General features: G+C 43.6%; 1 protein-coding gene across 4 annotated transcripts in view; it reads right to left on the bottom strand.

Annotated features, from left to right (window-relative positions):
• Window positions 1–9,192: 9,192 nt before the first annotated feature.
• FLNA (filamin A) overlaps window positions 9,193–22,380 on the bottom strand; it is a 165,948-nt gene continuing 152,760 nt past the window's right edge. For all 4 annotated transcript variants that reach the window (XM_030194125.1, XM_030194127.1, XM_030194126.1 and 1 more), the window contains 16 exons: window positions 21,377–21,479; window positions 19,101–19,241; window positions 18,457–18,585; window positions 17,989–18,162; window positions 17,420–17,581; window positions 16,363–16,566; window positions 15,868–16,020; window positions 15,560–15,682; window positions 14,570–14,836; window positions 14,314–14,451; window positions 13,763–13,878; window positions 12,704–12,836; window positions 11,952–12,128; window positions 11,538–11,756; window positions 10,689–10,892; window positions 9,193–10,511 (listed from right to left, as the gene is read on the bottom strand). In XM_030194125.1, the coding sequence (XP_030049985.1) occupies window positions 10,324–10,511; window positions 10,689–10,892; window positions 11,538–11,756; window positions 11,952–12,128; window positions 12,704–12,836; window positions 13,763–13,878; window positions 14,314–14,451; window positions 14,570–14,836; window positions 15,560–15,682; window positions 15,868–16,020; window positions 16,363–16,566; window positions 17,420–17,581; window positions 17,989–18,162; window positions 18,457–18,585; window positions 19,101–19,241; window positions 21,377–21,479 (2,631 nt within the window). In that variant the 3' untranslated portion in view covers window positions 9,193–10,323. The remainder of the gene's footprint in view (window positions 10,512–10,688; window positions 10,893–11,537; window positions 11,757–11,951; window positions 12,129–12,703; window positions 12,837–13,762; window positions 13,879–14,313; window positions 14,452–14,569; window positions 14,837–15,559; window positions 15,683–15,867; window positions 16,021–16,362; window positions 16,567–17,419; window positions 17,582–17,988; window positions 18,163–18,456; window positions 18,586–19,100; window positions 19,242–21,376; window positions 21,480–22,380) is intronic.

The raw sequence follows: 22,380 nt of genomic DNA, 5'->3' as shown, positions 1-22,380 counted from the left end.
TCAGGAAATACCTTTCTATGGAGAGGGTGATCAGCACCTGGAATGCCCTCCTGAGGGAGGTGGGAGACAAATGGGTGACTGAATTCAAAGCGGCATGGAATGAACACAGAAGATCCCCAATTAGAAAGAGGTTAGTATAAACAATATTTAAATGACTGCATGCATGTTTATGTGTCAATCCCTTCACAGCTTCAGAGTGGTACTTAGATGCCAACTCTGCCCAGCACTGGTCTTAGTTACTCATAGGCAGACTTCTACAGTCTGCCCCCCCCCCCCCCCCCATGTATGGAAAGGCATATCAAGGTAGGCTGGAGTGGACAGATAGAAACTCCAGTAGCTAGGACATAACAGTGCCTGGCAGCCTTCTACTACCTGTGTCTCAAAAGTAAGTACATAAGTAATGCCACACTGGGAAAAGACCAAGGGTCCATCAAGCCCAGCATCCTGTCCACGACAGCAGCCAATCCAGGCCAAGGGCACCTGGCAAGCTTCCCAAACGTACAAACATTCTATATATGTTATTCCTGGAATTATGGATTTTTCCCAAGTCCATTTAGTAGTAGTGGTTTATGGACTTGTCCTTTAGGAAACCGTCTAACCCCTTTTTAAACTCTGCCAAGCTAACCGCCTTCACCATGTGGCAAAGAAATATCAGAACCAGTTATTTATACCACATTCATTGTTGGTTTAATCATGAATTGATAATGAGTATGACTTGAGCAGACTGGATGAACTGTTCAGGTCTCGATCTGTCATCATTTACTATGTTACAAAAAAGCTACGTTAAAGATATTTGAATACTGTGCTGTGGTCTGGAGGCGCAGTTGGTAAAACCCAGGTGCCTGCCTTATCACATACAGAATGCAGCCTATCTAAAGCAACCTGCTAATAACGACTAAAAATGGACCTGAATTTGAGCTTCCCTGTTATGGCGCCCTATACCTTTCTTTGAGAAAAATTTTTCAAGGGGTTGGGAATAAATGTTGCAGGTGAGTAGAGTGTTGAAGGGTGCTTCTCATTCCAATAGTTGACTAAACCAATCCTGAAGGTATGCCAATGTATATCCTATCCTTATATACAAGCATAACAGTGTAGAATGTTAGCAAAAAAAAAAAGGGAAGTGAAGTGTTAAGTCATGACATTTTCAGACATCTGGGATATACTTTGAAATTCATAGGATTACTAGCATGTACATTTCAACCTTCTCTGTATTCTAACAAAGATGGTTACACACATTTTGATACAGAGGAAAGGGCACCAGAACCAAAGAGAAAAGTTAAATGCACAGTTAAGGCTAGAAAAAAATGTTCCTTTTCAACTAGGGGAGACTCAGGGTCCTTTTGCCAGTACCAATACATGCTTGTAACATAACAGTAGATAATGACCTGCATTGTATCCATCCAGTCTGACCAATAAGGCAGCCCAATGTTACACTCCTTCATGATGAAAATACTGGTGGTCTCACAATCATGGAAAAGTTTTATAATTTTGGTTGTTGATGAAAACAAAGTAAGTACTGTGGGCCACAATGTATGCAGAGATAAAGTTTATTCAGAACCAAAACTTTGACATAGCCAGCGTTTCAGCAAAATTTCTGTCTCAGGGGTCATCTGAAAAGGTCAGAGGGGTGTTTCTTCCAGATCTGCTCACTATAAGCCTGAAGACAGTAACACAAGTGTTCTTTGCAATATCAACTCGGCAATGTGTCAAGCTGAATGTGTCTCCCATCCTCCTCAGAGATACTCATAGCATGTAATATGAAATGTGACACAAAACACACCCACTTCTTATCTGTCTCTGCTATCCTTGGCTCAGGTTTATCAGCAGTAGAATCCACCAGGAGGCTATAGCTTAGAAACTAAACCCCTTCAACTCCCTCAGCAATAGAGTGCTTCAAAGGCAGTTGCTCAAGGTCAATTTTATATAGGCTTGGGTGGGGGAGAGAGAATTGAAATAGCTTCAATTGCGTCTGAAGTTTAATTCATATTGTTCACATGAATTCAAACAGCTAGCCATCATCTAAATCAGTGTTTCCCCAAGTCCAAACCTGGAGTTTACCTTGACAGTCAGGTTTTCAGGATATCCACAATGAATATACATCAACTTGATTTACATAGACTGCCTCCATTCTATGCAAATCTTTCATGCATATTCATTGTGGAGATCCTAAAATCTTGACTAGCAAGGGGTACTCCAGACTAGACTTGGGGAAACACTGATCTAAAACATTGTTCCTATCTAAAGGAACTATTTCCTTCCATTGCCTAAATACTAAAGACACTATTCCTTGAAACTGATTCTCACGTGAATGAGAACCTAAATATAGTTTTCCATCCCCCAACAAGTCTCAAGTGCATCACAAATGAGTCATTCAGACTCACCTAGGCCCACATTTTTGAATCTCAAACATATGAGGTCTCACATCCTTGGGTTTCTGCTCCACCTGTACCCATTGTTTGCCCAACTGACCATATCACTCCAACACATCAACTGACGCCAAACACTTCCTGAAGTCAAGGAGCCCCAGACTACTTTTCCCCAGCACACACACACAGGGTGATATTAACACCAAAATTATTTATGGCTCAAGATAAAAGCAGAAAGCCTAATCTAGGACCTCAACAAAACTCAAGTAATAATGATGGGAGTGCTGCTAACATGTCTTCTCAATGTTAGCTATTTGGCCCAGCCAGACAGATGAACTACCTTAGGCTTGAACTATGTTCAGGTTATTCACAAATAGTTGAAGTGTATCTGCTGATACATAGATACCAAAATATTATATACAGACCCACTTGAATAGAAAGGTACCCCTGAGCAACATTACTTCAGAGATTTATTCAAGATTTAAATCATTCATGTTCATTTTGAAGTCTTGCTACGTTACTACACTCTTATAGCTCCTTAATTAATAGGGAGTTGACTCACCAATCTTGCTATGCCCATTACCCACCTCATTTTTTATAGCCTCATTACATTAGCCCTCATTCATGCTGGCAGATATTCTATACTTTTGAAAAGCAGGTGTGACAATACATCCCTATTGTATGCCCCTCCAAAGAGAGATCTTTATAAAGCACCTGTACCCATACTAGAAAGTTAGCTCCAAAATCCATCCTTTGTAATGTGCTAAATAAGAGCCCCACTCCACTCTATTAAATGCTCTCAGCCATCTGTGGAATAGGTATGAAATGTTTTGGTATCTTATAAGGGTGATACCTTTCTAAATTTTACCTGCCATTGTCTCCATTAACTAGCTGCCCAATAAACCTCACAGCTAAGATTTGTGCCTGTTTCACATCCAGCTGTATTGACCCAGTGTCAAGAACCCTACCAAATCTTCTTCCCTCCCCCCCTACTACTGAATTAAAGCAAAGACCAAACAGTCAAATGTTAAATGAAATAAGACCCAGGCTTGGATGACTTTACAGACAAATTTCTTTTGATTTGCACTCATATTTCTGACCTAGCAATCAGTTCATCCAATTTACCCCTTTCCTCCTAGGAAGGTGTGTTTACAAGAATATAGGTAACCCTCAACTTCAACTCCAGCTCACCTTCAGCTAATGCAGACCACCAAAGGTAATTTCTCCAAATGGGTTAGTCTTATACATACCATGAACATACAGGATGAACCTCACTCCTAAGCCAGGGTATGTAGAGTATGATCTCAGGTCCCAACATGCACTGCTAATGCTCACTGTAGTACTTGCATTGTGCCAAAGAGCTGCTTTCTGGAGTTAAGATGCAACATGTGTAGGAAACTTATGCAGGTGTGCTTGGGACTTTTGATCAACCTTGTGCCACCCAAAATGATGGCAAATTCCTGTATCCTTCTGCCACATTTTCTTAGTCTCAGACTGCATTGCTTGGTACTTGAGGCTCTCTCTCTCCATATGATTCACCGAGTAATCACTCAGGACCACCAACTCTATACATTTTTTGAACAGCATTATAAAGATGTCACACCTGTGGGGCAGCACTTTACAAAACCAGAACAGTGTACCAGTGATTTCATGGTAAGAATCCTGAAAGGGAACTTTAAAACAATACAGGAACGTAAGACCTTTGAAGTCAGAATGATTAAATATTTTGACACCCACCAGACAGGACTTAAAGATCTGGGTTTTCTAGCCCATTATAAACCATAAAATTGTACTGCTTTGTCACCCTCCTGTCTCCATGCATATCTCCCTGTCCCTCATCTACCCTCTATTCCTGACTTTCATCTATCCAGCCCCATCCTGTTAGATGGTCACTGAAATGCTTTGATGTTTCACTTATATATACTATCATCTACCAACATTTGCTTATTTCCAATCTGACGAAGAACGGCAACCTTTGAAAGCTAATCAAGAAATGTATTATGTCCAATAAAAAAGGTATCTTATTTTCATTTCTATTGATTACCTTTAAAAGTGGACTAACACGGCTACCACACCTCTCCACTCTTGAACAGTATTAAAATCACTATATCCAGTTTTCTAGCATCCAACTTTTTTTTTTTTTTTATCAGTTGAATGGGGATGTCCCAAGTCATCATAACCTCTTTTTCCACAATTCGCTTAGGGTCATGATCCCAATACTTTTCTGGTAGACTGATGATGTAATCAGGGCTTTTTTTTTTTTGGAGGGAGTACCGAGTACCAGCACCTTTTCCATTGTCTGCTAAAATTGACCCATGCTCCCCAAGTTTTAATGAAAGAGCTCAGGCTCTACACACCAATTCTGCCTTGTCATAGATTCTGTGACGGGTTGCAGGGGGCTTGGCAATTGTGGGGTGGGTGGGTCCCTCAATGATCACCCCACCCCGAAGGGTGGCCTGGCATTTGAGTACCTGCACCTTTTTTGATAGAAAAAATACCCTGGTTGTAATACTTAGAGTTTCCCATGAATGAGATGTGCCACCTTGTTGTGCTTTTTTGTATGAAATTTTCTATCAGCACTTCACAGCCAGCCACAAGATAGTATGCTTCTAACCCTTACAGAACCTAGAAATGGCTGTTGCACTAGTTTAGGTGCTTCCTATAAACCATCTAATTTGATGATGTCATGGACTGCAGCTAGTAATTGCTAATCCTTAGGTTTCAAATTCACCTCTCCTTAACCAGTCATGTGTCTGATGTTGATTCACAAATGGTTCTTAGAGTAACATTTTATATTTCCCATTGTACTTATGCATTCATCCCTTGTTTCTCCTCTACTGATCCAATTCCTTGAAGAGTTTTTCTCCCTTTGCAAATCATTGCTTCCTTCCCTTTTGGTACCAATGGATTTTTAACCATTTCTTCTACTCAAAATGCTTATCCAAGTTTAATGATGAACTGAATTCTGGATGTTTCATATTTCAACAGCTTTTGTTCATTGGGATATGATGCCATTAGGTAAGCCTATGATCAAAATAGATTATACCTATCAAGCTACTATGAGATCCTTCCTTCAGATCTAGGAATGTACAGTCATATATATATATAATTTTTTTAAATAGACCAGTCTACAATACCAACACTGAGTGCATAGAAGTGCCAGTTAATTAATAGCCTGTATTGTATTTTATGATGTTCATGCACTCTTCACTATTAGTTTGGGTTTTTTTTTTGTTTTTTTTTTTACTGATTTTTCCCCCTGTCTGCTCAGTACAGGTTGTTTTTTCATTCAGTCCTAGATATTTTATGCACCTTCCTGTTCAAGTTTTATCCCAACACATTTGTCCAGGCTGAAAGTCATCTTGCTGTCATCTGAAAAGCTTTTCACCACTCAAAGTTGTTCTGCTAATTGCAGGTCACTGGAACTGTAAAATTTCAGGTCATCTACAAACAGTGTGATGCAAGCTCTAGCCTGCTGGCATCTTTTGGAGTAAGGCTAAACCCATAGGGCAAGGAGTTACCATAGATAGAGGGTTATAATCGAAAAGGACACCCAACTATATTATCAAAATGAAAGATGGACGCCCATCTTGTTTCGATAATACAGTCGGGGACGCCCAAATCTTGCCATTTAGGTCATCCCTAGACTTGGTCATTTCTGATTTTCGGCGATAATGGAAACTAAAGACGCCCATCTCAGAAATGACCAAATGAAAGCCGTTTGGTCGTGAGAGGAGCCAGCATTCATAATGCACTGGTCGCCCCTGACACGCCAGGACACCAACCAGGCACCCTAGGGTCACTGCAGTGGACTTCAGAAATTGCTCCCAGGTGCATAGCTCCCTTACCTTGTGTGCTGAGCCCCCCAAACCCCACAACTGTACACCACTACTATAGCCCTAAGGGGTAAAGGGGGGCACGGGCCTGGGTCCACCTGCCTGAAGTGCACTGCACCCACTAAAACTGCTCCAGGTACCTGCACACTGCTGTAATGGACCAGAGTATGACATTTGAGGCTGGCATGACATTTTTAAAGTTTTTTTTTTTAGGGTGGGAGGGGGTTAATGACCACTGGGGGAGTAAGGGGAAGTCATCCCTGATTCGCTCTGGGGGTCATCTGGTCAGTTCAGTCACCTTTTTGTGCCTTGGTTGTAAGAAAAACAGGACCAGGTAAAATGTAAAGTCGTCCAAATGCTCATCAGGGACGCCCCTTTTTTTCCCCCATTATACGGCGAGGACGCCCATGTGTTAGGCACACCCATCCCGCCTTCGCTACGCCTCCAACACGCTCCCATGAACTTTGGTCATCCCCACGACAAAGCAGTTGGGGATACCCAAAATCGGCTTTTAATTATGCAAATTTGGGCAACCCTGTAAGGACGCCCATCTTCCGATTTGTGTTGAAAGATGGTCATCCTTCTCTTTCGAAAATAAGCCTGTTAGTGGATTAAATGCCAAACAAAAAGCAGGGACAGGGAATCTCCATGAACTATGCCGTACCGGTTTACCACATTGTCATGGTTGACGATGTAAATCAATTCCAGGTTTATTTTGTAAATTAAAGCCATTTCTTTTTACCCATGAGTGTGGGGCACTTTCAAAGGCTTTTCTAGTTAATACATGCCATACTAAGACTATACTTTCCCTAGCGCTGGCATGGCTTTATTAAACATTAACTGTTTTAAGTTTTTTTTTTTGTTTGTTTTTTGTTCTACATGCTCCTATCATTGCCCTTCTGCTCTATTGCTATGTTAGAATGTACAATCAAACTATCAGCATCTATTACAAATGAACAGCTTATAGACTGTAGCTACACAAGTTATTGGTCGAATTTTAGGAATACTAGTTCTCTCTCCCTTTAGAAGTGTTCTGCCTGATCAATTGATATTTGCAATGGAGGAATGTTAGAGCCAAAAATTGGCCACTCCATCTGGACCCTGACTTCCAATTTGGGCCTCTTTTGAACCTGCTTTCCAACTTTTTGTTACTTCAGGCCATTCCATAGGGGTAATGTTTACCTATTCACAATGCTCCTGTACACAGGGTAGCTGTTCTGCATATCATTTACGCTCTACAGGGTCTTCATAAAAAATAGTCTTCAGAATGTTTCTACTTTAGTTGGTGGTTTCACTGTATGGCTGTTTTCACAGTTGCCTGTAGAATTGTTTTGGGTTCTCTAAATTTTGATCTCTTTTTCTTCGTATTTTTTTGCAATTTTTGTGCATTAGCTATTGCTTTGTTTTTGGAGTATATGAATTTAAGATCATCTTCTGTAAATGCAGTATGTTTGATATTTTGGATCTTCCTCCATATCTTTGTTCACACAAGATTAATTTTTCCCCTCAATGTGAGGGGTCTAAAGAGGCGGCAGCGTTGTCTTTCAGCCCAGGATCCTTGATGGTAAAACCCTCCAATAGTTTGGCTGCACAATAGTGTATTTGGTTAATTTCCACCAATATCCGAAGTTTTTTTTGGAATACAAAATTATGACCTTATTCTTTTTACTCTAGGTGTTAAATTCAACTTGGGTAACCTCTCTCCTGGAGCCCAGCATATTTATAAGCCAGCAGTTCAACTGCTAATTCCTCCACCTCTGGGTCCTTCACTTGCAATTCCTCTTCAGTGTCTTTCCGTTCCTGTCCCTCATTTAGCATACATTTCTGGAGCTCCTCTCCATCACAGAACCTTCCCCTTTGCTCGTCCAAATACTGTGGCACCTCACCTTTCTCCAGCACCACATAGCTATTTCAAGACATCCTCAGGTGCCCTTCTTTAAATCAAGGATTTTAAGATTGGCATCAGTTGCCTTTTGAAGCTTGCCCTTCGATATATTTCCTCAAATTTGACAAGCTCTGTACCCTCTAAGCAAATAATAGCAGTATTATATAACCCTATATCTTCAAGAGTCCACCCAGCAGTTTTCCATTTTTAATCAGTTTCTGTGGTAGCAGTCTGTGAACAAGTTTACCATGGGCTATGGTGATGGTGCATCAGGGATGTTTTCATCTCCTGAATGTTTGCATTACCACCACCATCATTAGCCCTAGTGCATAAGCCAGAGGTGGGCACCTTTTTGTCCTGGGTGACACAGCCAGTATATTTTTTCATTCCTTAGATGTCAAAACACACATTTCCAACAACCTGAAAATGATTAAACATAATACTGTTCTGTAGTTTAGAAGGAAAAAGGCCTCACAGTCAGCAAGCAAGGTGTCGACAGTTCTGATTTTACCTAGAAGAAACTGTATGTAGATAGGGAGCCAGCGAGTCAAGCATGTCACCTGCAACTGCTCATTCTGTGGCTCATCTCTCCGCCCCCCCCCAACACAGCTCACTGAGCAAGTCACTATCTGCCTCCTTCCCAGCTGTGTTTATTTCTTCATCTAAAACTCCATCCAAGGCTACTTTTAAATGCTATGCATGCTTGCAGGCCACAGCCTTGATTCTCAGCTTTTACCATTGCAAGCCTGATACATGTGTCCAATACCGGTGTTAGGGCAGGGGAAGGTCCAGAGCAATGTGGCATTGTGTGTGCACCTCCCTTAAGCCACAGGTGGCCTCCCAGTCTACCCAAAGCTAAGGCAGGCAGGCTACTGAAACATGCTGGGGCACAGGGCAAAATTTAAGGGGTTCTCTTCCCCAAGTTAGACACTGGATAGGGCTTTCTTATGTGCATCTGTATGTGGCCTGTATTCTGTAGAACTTGGGCGAGTTATTTTTACAGAGAACCTCCTCAGCTGAGCTACACAAAAAAGCCATAGCTGAACTCTCGATAATTGTTTTACATAATTTGGAGCCCCACTATGAACACTAGAAAGAAGCACCAGGGACCTTCAAGAATTGAACAGCTTTATTTATTTTAGAGCAAAAGATCCTGTCGTGCACAAAAAAAAAAATAGTCTTTAAATTTTATTTTAAAATATCTAAACGACAAGGTTTGGTTAAGTGTCAAGCAGCCAAAAGATGCAGCAGCTGTTGCCGACATCCTATTCCCCTATCCAAGTATGCATCATACATGTATAAATAGAGAAAAGTCAACTTAAGGTTTGGAAGGGGTTCATGAACAGTGTTTAGGGAGGGACTGGTGCTCCAAGGGGGACAGTAGTGGTAGAGGAGCTGAGTTTTACAGTTATTGCTAACCCCTGAGGGATCTGGGGTTTCAGAAGACCAGAAAGATCCAGGCCTATTTAGTTTTATGGTGACCATCTTTAAGACACCCTCCCACCCTTTTCCACAGAGTACAGCCTACAAAGGTTAGATGCAGTTATCCTACTCCATATGTACAGATGGCTGCATAAGGAAGTGGTTTGTGTCCAAGCTCATGTTACAAAGCTGAAGTTGGGGAGAGCCACCTGAAAATACAATGAGTAGGGAATATAGGAGAAAGATTCAAAGGACATTGTGGGTAGGAATGATAGGGGCCTAACCCTAGATGCAAGGACTGACAGACACCCCACCAACCCTCTTCTCCTGCAGCTGTGAACTAAGAGGGGAGCTCCCATTACCACTGTGTAACCTGGTTACAGTAGCTGGACCTGAGGGGAAGCAGGTGTACATACCAAGGGAAGAGAAGGTGACATGTACAAGAGACAAGTCTACAATGGGAAAAATATCCCCCCAAAAGTGCTGCTCGACTTTCTAACCAAAGACTTCATGCACTTACATGTATAAGGAGAAAATTATGTAGTTCCCCTCAATCTCTTCCCTCCCACACAAAAATCCCACACACTAAGTAACCTTGTAAGCGTTGGCTCTGGTCCTTTAAAAAAAAACAAAAACGCTCACTGTTACCTCTAACAAAAAGGAGCCTTTCAACTGGGAAAAGGCAGTGCAGAACTGTCACCTTCACTTACCCTAAATAGAACATGTACGTCTCACTGAGGGCGAGGGGATGGCGGGGGGACAGAATGTATTCCCTTTTGGGGCATTGGCACGTCACATGAAGGCAATGGGGATATTAAGGGACAGACACATAGAAAGGGCTGCCAGGGATATGGTCCTCTCCCCACTTTACAACCAATATATAGTCTCCCTTCTCCTTCAGTTGGTATGTGACACTGTAGAGGCGGTTTCCCAAATGCTTCACCACAATCTCCTCACATGGTGTCCTGGGGCCGTGGACACCCACCAGTAGCATGTTATTTCCTGAGAGAACAAACAAGATACCATTAATACTCTGCTGGCTATTGGGTCTGTGCTAACTCAGGTCTGAATACTAACTCCCTATGTCCATATGTTATTTTCTCTGAAATAAAGCTTGGCAAGACCAGTCACTTCCTGTTGGTGACACTAATCACATCATAGGTTTGTGGAGACACCCACCTGCTTTGCTGCAGTCCACCGTAAACGAGTTCTTCTGGCCCACAAAGGCCTTGTTAAGGCCAAGCCCCTTGGCCACGACTTTGCTAGCATCCGATACGAGCTTGGGTGCTGCTCCCTGTACAGTGACTGCATCTGCCTTGGGGATGGAATCTACAAACACAGAGGATGTTTCGTGTAGACTGTGGCTGCTCACCAGACGAGACCCTGTGAGGGGAGAGAAGTCAAATACCTGTTTAGGTTAATCCCAACCCTGTTGAGAAGCCTAGGAAATTCTCTCTTGTAACTGATGCAAGGAATTCACATGGGGATTCTCTTTGGGCTAAACTGCACCAAATTATGAACATTTCAAAACAAGTTGGCAGCCACTGTGTAGTTGAGCAGAGCACATGTAGAAGGAAGCCTGCAAAAGAATGTCTTTAGAACCATTTTTCGTGTATTGGGCTGAAGAACCTAGAATGGCATATTTCTCCACTCAAACCTCCAATCCAGGAAAGGGATTTCCAGGCTTGCATCTTGAGGCAGGTAGAGACTAATTTTCTGCTTCAGAGCTATTAACTGAACATTTTAGTACCCAGGACAGTTTGAGGATATTTGCAACCCCCACTCCCCATTTTTTTCCCTCCACCGATTCCTCATCTTTGAAGCCTGGGCTGGCAGTAGATGAAGCCACAGAGCATTCACTTCTTCCACCATCCAATTGCATTTCATTTTTCAAGGACTCTGCACTGGGCAACTATTCCTGATCAACAGGGTGTGTGCATTTGAGAGGAGTATCAACTTATGCTTGCCAACATTAACCACAGAAGGGTTATTAGAATGGTTTGTGCCTCCACCTTGGCACGGACTCACCAGTAACCTTTGCCTTGAAGGGACTGCCTACAATGTGGTAGGGTCCTCCATACTTGATAGAGATCAGGTAGTTGCCAGGGGCCATGGGTGTGTATACGACTTTGTAACCTTCTGCACACTCTTGACAGTCCATCTTGACTTTGGAGGGTCCATCAATTGTGACAGACAGTGCTCCAGGGCCAGCCTTTGTAGTGTTCACAATAAATTCTGCTGCCACACCTGTAATATAATGTATTCCCATTGATACCAGTGACTTGAGTGACCTGGACTATGAAATCTATTGGAAACTTAAATTTGCAGATACTATTTGAAAGGAGGCTTCTACTTCCCTCCCCCTCCTAAGAAATCAAATTTGGATGAAACTATCTACTCAGCTCCCTCCACCCCCTTCCATCCAAGGGCAGGACTTCTTACCTGTAGTGCCTCCTTCAAGGCCTGCACCATATGCAGACACCATGCCAGGATCACCAGCTTGGCTGGGATCTCCTACCCGGATCTTGAAAGGGCTGCCAGGGATGTGGGAACCATTGAATTTCACATCAATCACATAAAGTCCATTTTCATGAGGAATGAAACGCACTGCATACTTATCTGAAATGGAGTGAGAGATTTAAAAAAAAAAAAAAAAAAAAAAAGAGGGCTGAAGGCCTCTTATTGCCACTAAGAAGCCTTTTCATATTTAAACATGCCGTTTTCATAAAAGGGGATGGATTTGGCATACCGCCTGTTACAATTAAAGCAGTTTCCATATTAAATACAGGTACCTATTTTGTACCTGGGACAACAGAGGGTTATGTGACTTGCCCAGAACCACAAGGAGCCGCAGTTGGACTTGAACCCAGTTCTCCTGGTTCTCAGGCCACTGCACTAACCATTAGGCTACTCCTCCACTCCAAGGATGAGTGGTGGTCTGAAGAAGTTCTGTGGTAAATAAGCTTTTACTATACTGGCAAACATGTTACTGCATCACCCAAGACCACAAAGAGGAACTTACTAGCACTCTCTCTCTTCAGATAGTACATTAAGCTGAGGCTCTTCACCTTGACATTGCAGAAGGCATCCCTGACTTGTTGGGCTGCTTAGGTGTGTAAACGTCTTAAATCTTTCAGAGCCAAAATGGGTAGAGATGGGGGGGATAATACCAACACCGTGTCTCCCACCTTTACCTTCATCAATCTCCGTCACGTAGCATTCTTCCAAGGCTCCAGACGGGCTGTGCACCTTTGCATCTAGGACCCCCTTGGCACCATTGAGACTTACTGCAAAAGAGGCTGGCTGGTTGACCTTTAACCCTGACTCCTGGAATCACATGATATTAGTTAGAGAAGTATCTGCAACATAGCAGGCACAGGGCTCGCCCGCTGGGAGGACACATTGCCATGAATGTGACTTAGGGGCCAACACCCCCAGGTCACGGTATACCCACTGTCAAGCACACACTACAAATATTTCTAAATCTTACCTCTTCAAAGCTAAGCAGTTTAAAGAGGGAGAGTATTTAATGGAATGTGGATTCACTTTCCATTCAAGAAGCTACTGGACCACACATACATACACAAGGCATTTACATACAGCCAGTGCCAACCCCTGCATACACTACCTCTCCCTCTTTAAACACTAGCTCTGCTGGTGGAGGACACAGCCACCACATGCCAGGAAAATCCCTGTTTAGAGCCTTTAAAAAAGGCACGAGAAAAACACAGCATGAGCTGCCCTGGGATGGCTGGGGGTAGGGGCGATTTCTGCACCTTCCTGGAGCCACTGAGACCATAGTAGGAGATTGAGCTTGCTCGATATAGTGCCACAGCTTATGCAGAGTTAAGGCTTAACCTGAACTAAAAGCATTACAAAAATTTAAGTTGCACACATTCTAACTCACTTCCCTGCTACTGACCATACCCATCACTTCCCGTGACTTACTTTACCTAACTTGATTGAGGCTTTCAGTAGGAAAAAAAAAAAAAGTGCTGCTGAGCACCCCCTCCCCCACTTGAAAAGCTTATAAAGCACACAAGATCAACCACTGCTTTAAAAAAAAAAAAAAAAAAAAAAAAACAACGGACATTACAGAATATACCAAGGTTTACTTTTGCCTGTCAAACAAGAGCTACAACCATTTGGTGCTCAACTCTCCCTACAACCTGTGGCTCCAGGAAGTGAAGTCCCACGCAGCCCACCCCCCAGCTGAGAGGGAGCAGAGAGGATGGTTTTTCCCAGTGCCTCACCTGAAGACTAGAAACAGTGAGCCTGCGGGCATCCTCTGATGGGGTGGAGACTGGCACCACAAAGGGGCTATCAGGGATGTGGTCATCATTAAACTTGACTGAGACTTCATAGTCACCTGAAAAACACATACCATGGTTTTAAAGACTGGTCTACCTCCCTCATCCCAAAAACATGTTATCAAAACTGTTTAACCCAAGTGTTAAGAGGTAGTTTAAACTGGTGAATGTCATACTTAACCTTTACTTCCATCCTCCTCCCCTGAATGTTTGTTTACTTATCTACCCCAGCACATGCTAAGTTCTTCCAATCCCAAGTCTCAACTGACTAGTCTGAAAGGAAATGCTCCTGCCTCCCATGGCCCAAATCACATTATCCTATCATTGTGTCTTCTTGTGCTAAGCTTCAGTATCAAGAATTTAACTGGCTTGATCACTCAGTTCTTGCAGACTTGTGTTCCTTCTGACCAGTACTGTACACACAATTAAAAATGCTGACCTACCCAACCCCTCCCAATACACCGTGCTCTGCATTGTGCACAATTTCCACCCACCAGGTTCCTGCACGATATACGATACTCCACAGGAGCCATCCTTTCTGTCTTCAAAGGTGATGTCTGCCTTGCTAGGGCCTTCCACTGCAATGGAGAGACCACCAGCTCCAGCTTCCCGTGTCCAAATACTGAACTCCGCTGGTAAACAAACAGGAGATTCAATTTTCAGATTCATGCACAATTTTTGGAATTAAGGAACAGACCCTTCCCATCAGTAGTGGAAAGGCTAGGGAAACAGGTGGAGATGCAGCAGTACCTGGTATTCCAGTCTCTGCTCTTTCCAAGCCCGGGCCCCCAGCCCGGACTTTGTGGGCCCCTCCTTCACCTAGAGGGCCAACCGTGAACTGGAAGGGACTGCCTGGCACATGCTGACCCTTGTACTTGACATTCACTGTGTGGACACCCATCTCTGAAGGCACAAAGCGAATGCAATAGGTATTGTTGTCTCCCTCCATGATCTTGGCATCATGGATCTTTCCTGATGGGCTGGTCACCTGTGCTGTCATGTCATGGATATCAATTTCTACAAAAGAAATAGATGGAATGTGATGAGAATCAAGTCAGCCCACATCATGCATAGGGGGAATAAACCCAGCAACACCATTTTTGAATAAGGTCCCCCATGTCTTGCCCCTAGAAGAGAACAGTGCACCACATGTAAGATTTTTTTTCTCCATTGTTTCATGAAACTGTATATAAGAACTCTGTTCAATAACTGCTGGTTTGACCCGATAGGGGTAGATCCTATTCTATCTGGTCTCTACCTTGCTGACAGAACTCTTGACTATTTTGGCATCCACTTGTCCCACTTAAGGGATGAGAATTACGCCATTTTTCCAGGTGTCACTACCCTCTCAGAATAGAGCCTCCCTTCAGCTTCAAACCATGATCCTTAAGTCTGGGTTTCTCAAAAGATGACCACCAAGGACTAATGGGTAACTAAGGCACAAGTAGCCAGCACAGCAAGAGCCCTGGCAAATCCCTTAACTTCTCTTGGATACACTAGAGGCTATCGCATCTGGCAAGTCCCTTAACATTCGGAGAAAGCATGATCGAGAAGCCCATACTGCTTTACTAGGTTTGCAGATTCATACCTAGGCTTTTAGATCATGGTAAGCAACCACATGGCATCCCTGTTAGCCTAATCAATGCAGCTTTCATTCAAAGCCATGTTCCAATTTGTATCTAGAAAACTGTGCCTACCAACCCCACTGCCCTCATGTCCTGCTTGCCACCCCCAATTCACCTGGAATCTTCAAGCTGAGATCACAGTGGCTGCCAACATTGGCAACTGAAGGGGCATGGCGACGACGGGTGATGCTCTCCTTCATGCGTCCTTCACCAGTCACTTTCACGGAAAATGGGCTTCCTGGGAACAAAAATAAGAAGTTACAGCCCATCCCAGAACTTAACATGTGCTGGCACCGATTAGCTTGTTTGCTGTATGACATTGACAGACATGAATGTGTTCCTGATGAGCTAAGTGTGTATAGGGACTAGCCACTGTTCAAGAGAAGGATTTGACAGTACAAGACAGACAAATGATCTGCACACCTGGAACATGCTGGTCAGCAAATTTGATGTTTATGATGTAGTTCCCAGGCTCTGTAGGGCAGTAGGTAACCTTGCAGGTCCCATCTTCTAAATCCTCAGTATTTATATCCACCTTGCTGGGGCCCTCAATTGAGAGGCTAAGACCTCCATAACCTTTATAAGAACACAAAAACATTCACATACATATATTCAGAGCATTTTTCATTCTAGCAATTTTGATTTTTCAGTAAAGGGTGACATACCGGAAAGAAAAGCAGGTTTACCACCACCCACCCTCAAAAAAACAAAAAAAGTATTCCTTTACAAAGTCATAAGGTTAGAAATGAAAATTTGGGGAAGGGGACGCAAACAGCACATTGAGTTAATGCCAAACCACCAGAACACTAGTTTTAGTGAATGTAACAATGCTCCCCACCATATCTGATGCGTGAAGACCTATCAGAGGTCATATTCATATAGATGAACCAGCACTCCCCACCATGTATCCTTATGCACCTGCTTCAGTGGTGTCGATGATGAAATCTGCAGGTTCAAAAGTGCGTCCCTCTATCAGCCCCTGCCCAGACACCCGCACCCGGCTGGCATCACCAATCTCAGACTGGCTGATCATCACCATGATGGGGCTGCTGGAGATGTGCAGACCATTCTTCTTGATACTGACCATATGTTCACCAATCTCCTTGGGTACAAAGGAAATGCCTGGACCGGGGGACAGAGAACAAGTCAAAACAAAGGAAGACACCAAACCCCTACTGAGAGGGATACATTTGATACAGGGGCGTATCTGGAATCCGGCGGTAGGGGGGGCCACAGCCAGGTAGGGGGGGCACATTTTTGCCTCTCTCCACCCCCTCCCCGCCGTCAACCCTCCCCCGCTGCTTACTTTTGCTGGCGCCGAGGTCCGACCCGCAATCTCCGTTTTTCGTCTTCCTCCGTGGCCATGCTTCCAGGAAGTAACGCTGCAGTGCTGATTCGTTGAATCCAGTTCGGCGTCTGACGTCAGACGCCGAACTGGATTCAACGAATCAGCACTGCAGCGTTACTTCCTGGAAGCATGGCCACGGAGGAAGACGAAAAACGGAGATTGCGGGTCGGACCTCGGCGCCAGCAAAAGTAAGCAGCGGGGGAGGGTTGACGGCGGGGAGGGGGGCCAGGGCGAAATCTGCGGGGGCCCAGGCCCCTGTGGCCCCACGCAGATACGCCCCTGATTTGATAGTACTCTTGACCCTCTTTTTCAATTGGGGCTTAAAAAGGTCATTGACAACTTTCGTTTCTATTGTCTCAAGTACCCACTTAAAATTTAAGTTCCTTGGGGGCAAGAACTTAGTGATGTGCCCAAGGTCTCAAATGTCAGTGGGAAAAATTGAACCTTGCTTCTTAGCCCAGTTTCTCCCTCTGTACAAAACAGTAAACGTACATTCTAGTAATGAATCCTAAAGAGCTCATTAAAGCCAAACTCCTCGTGAGTAAGCATGTCTTAATTTGAAGCAGCTAAAAGTCATCAAAAAGTAGGCCACAGGTTATCCCAGCTTTATCGCCCCTCCCCCCCTACCAATGTGTCCATTACGAAGCCTCTTCAGCAGGCATGGCTCCTCACGACCAGAGGGTGAGGTCACAGTAGCAGTCAGCTGGCTGAGGTCTGTCTCGGTGATGTTCAGGGGAATATCAGCAGTGGAGCCCACCTTCAGTTTGGACATGCGCATGCTGTCATCACCTACAAGAGGGGAGGAGTCAAAAACCATGCACAAGGATTTTCAGGAGTGTCAAATGCCACTAGATATCCTGAAAACCTGGCCTAATGTAGGCTTCCGTGATTGCACTTTCGCAGGCTTTACTTAATGTCTTTACATCCGACAACTCTTAAGACCCTCGGCAATCCTGAAGGTCTAACATTTTCCTTAACAATGTTGTTTGACAAGAAATACTAATGCTTCACTACAAGTTTTCATAGCGCACTGAGGGGGGGGGGGGGGGGGGGAAATCACAAACCACAGAAGGATTCACACAAATGTCACAAGTGGATACAGAGTAGCTAGCAGGATCTTTATACCAGTGCTTCAACAAGAATTGTAGCACTAAAAGCTGAACACTACCTCCCCTCTTGCCCCACCCAAGACCTACCAGTGATCTTCGCCACATATGGACTTCCTGGAATATGCTTGTCATTGTACTTGACCAAGATCTTATAATCCCCAGGTAGCATAGGCAAGTAGGACACCGTGCAGGTCCCATCCTGGTTATCTGTGCAGCTGATGTCTGCTTTGGAAGGGCCCTCTATGGCCAGCGACAGGCCCCCTGCAAGATTAGGCATATGAAAAAAAAAAAAAAAAGTGTTAGAATGCTTCTCTTATACAATGGGAAAATGTCTTCTGACTTGAACAGCTTGTTACATTGGAAGAGTACTAAGCTCCTTACCACCCCTCCCCCCACCCCAACTTGTTAAAAAAAAAAAAATCTTTGTGTCTGCTCTCTCCAAATTTGACCTGGGTTTTATTGGCATGTCAATACTACTGATATCCATTACGTAAGAGATCCACCCTTGCCCATAGGTGCCCTTTAATATCCCTTCCAGCAGTTAGCAGTGCTCACCTTCTCCTGCATCCTTAGTGTTGACAGTGAAGACAGCAGGCTTGTTCACTGTGCCATGAATAAGCCCTGGTCCATATGCAGTGACATGGCCACTGTTGACATAGTCCACATAGAACTGGAGTGGGCTTCCTGTATTCAGATGGAAGAAAAGCAGTGTAGGTGAAAACCTGAGTATAGATCATCATCACCCTACTGACTACTTCAGACATCTGCAGCAAGCTATGCAGGAAATGGCTCAGGCAGATTATCCTCTTGTATTTGGCACCCTCTAATGTGATGCCAATAACTACACAATTGTCTTATAAAGGCAACCAAAAGTTGCATTTTGAATGTATGTTCTACAAGTTTATAGAAAACAGCAAGGCAAACGAAGATGGAAAACAGAGCAGATTAGTGGAAAATCAACATGAATTTATTAATGAAACATTAAAAAGCCCGACACAGGCTATTTCTCGCCCAATAGGGCTGCTCCAGATCCTTATTGCCAAGATTGGAAAACGTATAGGAGACTACTGTATCCTTAAGTGCTAGGCAAAAAACAGCTGATGGCTGTTTCCAAGGCCAATAGCTTTGATTTTATTCACTCTAGGATAGTGGGAAGAGATTTTGCCTCACTGTCAGTCAGTGTTCCTATAGTGTAGTACCTGGAATGTGCATGCCATCGTATTTGATGTCCATCTCGTGCAGCCCAACCTCACTAGGAGAGTACCTCACAGTCACTGTGCCATCCTTGTTGTCCGTGATATCTGGCTTGGCCACTTTTCCAGATGGCATGTGGACCTCCCCTGTAGGTAGAGCAGGGATTAGTACCCAGGAGCACATCTTTAGGACCACCATTTCCCAATACCCTTGTTTTGGGCATGTCTACCCTCTCCATATGGTTCTAACAATACCATGCACTCCTGATCAACCTGAAACTCGTATGAAGATGGCTCAGTAGCATTGTTCTGTGCTATCTTGATAAAGTTCCCAGTTTATTTCCTGGATCAGATTTCAGCACTCTGGGTTGGCTACAGGAGGAATAAACAGTAGGAAGTTGTGGTCATTAAGGGTAACTTTTGGTGGTTAGAGTTAGAAACTAAGACAAAGGCTGATCAGGTTTCCTGGTGTACGGCCCCCAGTCTCAGGACCTTTGATGCATTTGGAAACCCTAGGAATGTTCTATTCAAATGGGGCAAAATCCCTGCATAGTGATCCATGAGAGCTCATGGTAGCAGCATGGACTGAGCTGAAAATCCAGAAATATCTGCTGGGTCCTTTGAGAAATTTAGGCAAACACTAGTTCTGGCTGATCTTTTGGTCCAGTTCCTTCCTCTATGGCAAGATGGAACACCTTTTCAATATTGTATTATCATGATTTTCAAAACAATTTGACAAAGTACCTCACGAAAGACTTAAGTTAGAAAGTCAGAATAGGAAGTAATGTCCTATTGTGGATTAAGAACTGGTTAACAGCAGGGTTAAAAAAGTCAGTATTCTCATTGGAAGGGTAGATTATGGGGTTCTCCAAGGGTCTGTGTTAGGCCCGCTGCTTTTAACATTAATGATCTAGAGATGGGAATAACTAGTGAGGTAATTGTTTGCCCAACAAAGTTATTCAAAGCTGTTAAAATCACAAGAGGATTGTGAAAAATTGTAACAAGACTGGGCATCCAAATGACAGATGTTTAATGTGAGCAACTGTAGAGTGATGCATGTGGGAAAGAGGAATCTAAACCATAGCTACATGATGCAAGGCTCCACATTAGGCGTCACCGCCCAGGAAAAGGATCTAGGAGTCATTGTTGATATGTTGAAACCCTCTGCTCAATGTGCAGCAGTGGCTGTGAAAGCAAATAGAATGTTAAATATTAGGAATGGAAAACAAAATATAAGAATGTAATGCCTTTGTATCGTTCCATGGACTGCACGCTATTCTGGTCACTGTCTCAAAAAAAGAGGTATAGCAGAATTAGAAAAGGTAGAGAGAAGGACGACAAAAATGAGAGAGAGGATGGATGACTTCCCTATTAGGAAAGGCTAAAAGTAGCTAGGATTCAGCTTGGAGAAGAGACAGGTGAGGGGAAATATGATAGAGGTCTGTAAAATACTGAATGAAGTGGAACAGGTAGGCATGCATCACTTGTTTATGCTTTCCAAAAGTACTAGGACTAGGGTGCACATAATGAGGCTACTAAGAAATTAATTTAAAACAAAACCGGAGAAAATATTTCTTCACTTGGCATGTAATTAAACTCTGGAATTTGTTGCCAGTGAATGTGGTAAGCAGGATTAAAAAAAAAAAAAGGTTTAATTGGGAAAACCCACTGTTTATTTCTAGTATAAGCAGCATAAAATCAGTTTCTCTTGGGATCTTGCCAGGTACTTGGTACTTGGATTGGCCTCTGTTAGAAACAGGATACTAGGCTTGATGAACCTTTGGTATGTCTAAGTACGGCAATGCTTGTTATGAGTGTGAAAGGGGTAGACTCGTGATTAATACAGGGAATCTCTTCAGAGACCAACTACATTCATGTAGATCTAAAGGAGAAGGATTATACAGCTGAGCAGCTGGGGTGATGGACACTAAGTAGGCCACATGGATTTCCTGCCCTCGGCATTGCTACTGAGTCACCATACCAGCTCCACTTTGGTAGCAGAGATTAGCAAGTATGCTCAGGCATAAAGATTTCAAATGGCTCAATCCCACAGGACTGTTACTGCTTTTTATTTTACTCAGGATGGTAGAGAATCCAGGAGTAAATGAGCCCCCTTAACAAAATGCAATACCCAGCTATTCCTCCTCCACCTCCCCTATGGTAAAGCCTCGCTGGCATTTATTGTACAATGAGCCCTCCTCCCCCCCCCCCCCCCCCCCCAAGACTATGCATTAGTAGTTTTCAGAGCTGTCAGACCAATTGTAGTGCTCAATTCCAGTCACCTGTGATTTCTCCTTTCTTGATGGTAAAGGGGATGACCAGGTCAAAGGGCCTCAGCCCAGCCACATCGAGCCCATTCATACCCATGAGTGGACGGTCCGTCACCTAACAGAAAATAAATTTGATTATGAACAGAAGGATTTAATTATGGGGTGTGGGAGGAGGAGGAAATATATAACCCCCCCCCCCCAAATGACTATGGATATGAACCAGTATCAACATAACATGCTTTAACACAACATACAATCCCTCCAACCTCCCCCCTTGTGAAAACTAAGACATGAATACAGCCCACAAGAGGATGCCCAAACTACATGAAACATGAAGCTGACAAAGTCCAGACAATATACAGCCCACTGACATCATTGGAGACAAAACAGACACACTGTTGGACAAAAGGGTCTTTAATGACATGTAAGATGAAGGTGGAATCAAAATGGCAAAGATTAAGTAAATGCATGGAACCATAAGCAGGCAGCAGAAGATGAAGGCAGTTAACCCCCTTTAGATTCAGAAAGGGGTCACTTGATGGGGGGATGGAATAGAAAGGGAGTTGGTAGGGAAAAGGATATTTGATGAGACCCCCTGGAAAAGTGTCCTGATGCATTCCAAGTCATGGAAGGTGGAGAGGGAGAAGGCCAGCCCTGGAATTTTTTATTTTTGGAGTGGGGAGGGGGAGTTGCATATGACTACACAGGGTAATGGATTACAAGATGCAGAAGTTAGGTTTTGTGAACTGCAAGGCAAAAGTACTCCAACTATTGCAGCCTTGCTTGAGATCAACTGCACTCATTGCTCAATCAGCTCCTATGCTTATGGCAGTCATGACAGCATACATACCGGGAGAATTCATAAACATACCCGAGGTCCCAGAATGTAATATTAGTTTTTATCTACCCAGTCTTACAGCCCCCTCATGCACAAGAAGCCGCACACATGCAGAATCGAGCCCTCACTAGCCCTAAATACTTCCAGAAGCCAAAGCTCACTATTAAGTGATGTCGTG

Source organism: Microcaecilia unicolor, chromosome 2 (assembly GCF_901765095.1).
Source record: "Microcaecilia unicolor chromosome 2, aMicUni1.1, whole genome shotgun sequence".
NCBI classification, from domain to species: Eukaryota; Metazoa; Chordata; class Amphibia; order Gymnophiona; family Siphonopidae; genus Microcaecilia; species Microcaecilia unicolor.
This window is presented reverse-complemented; position numbering and strand designations above follow the sequence as displayed.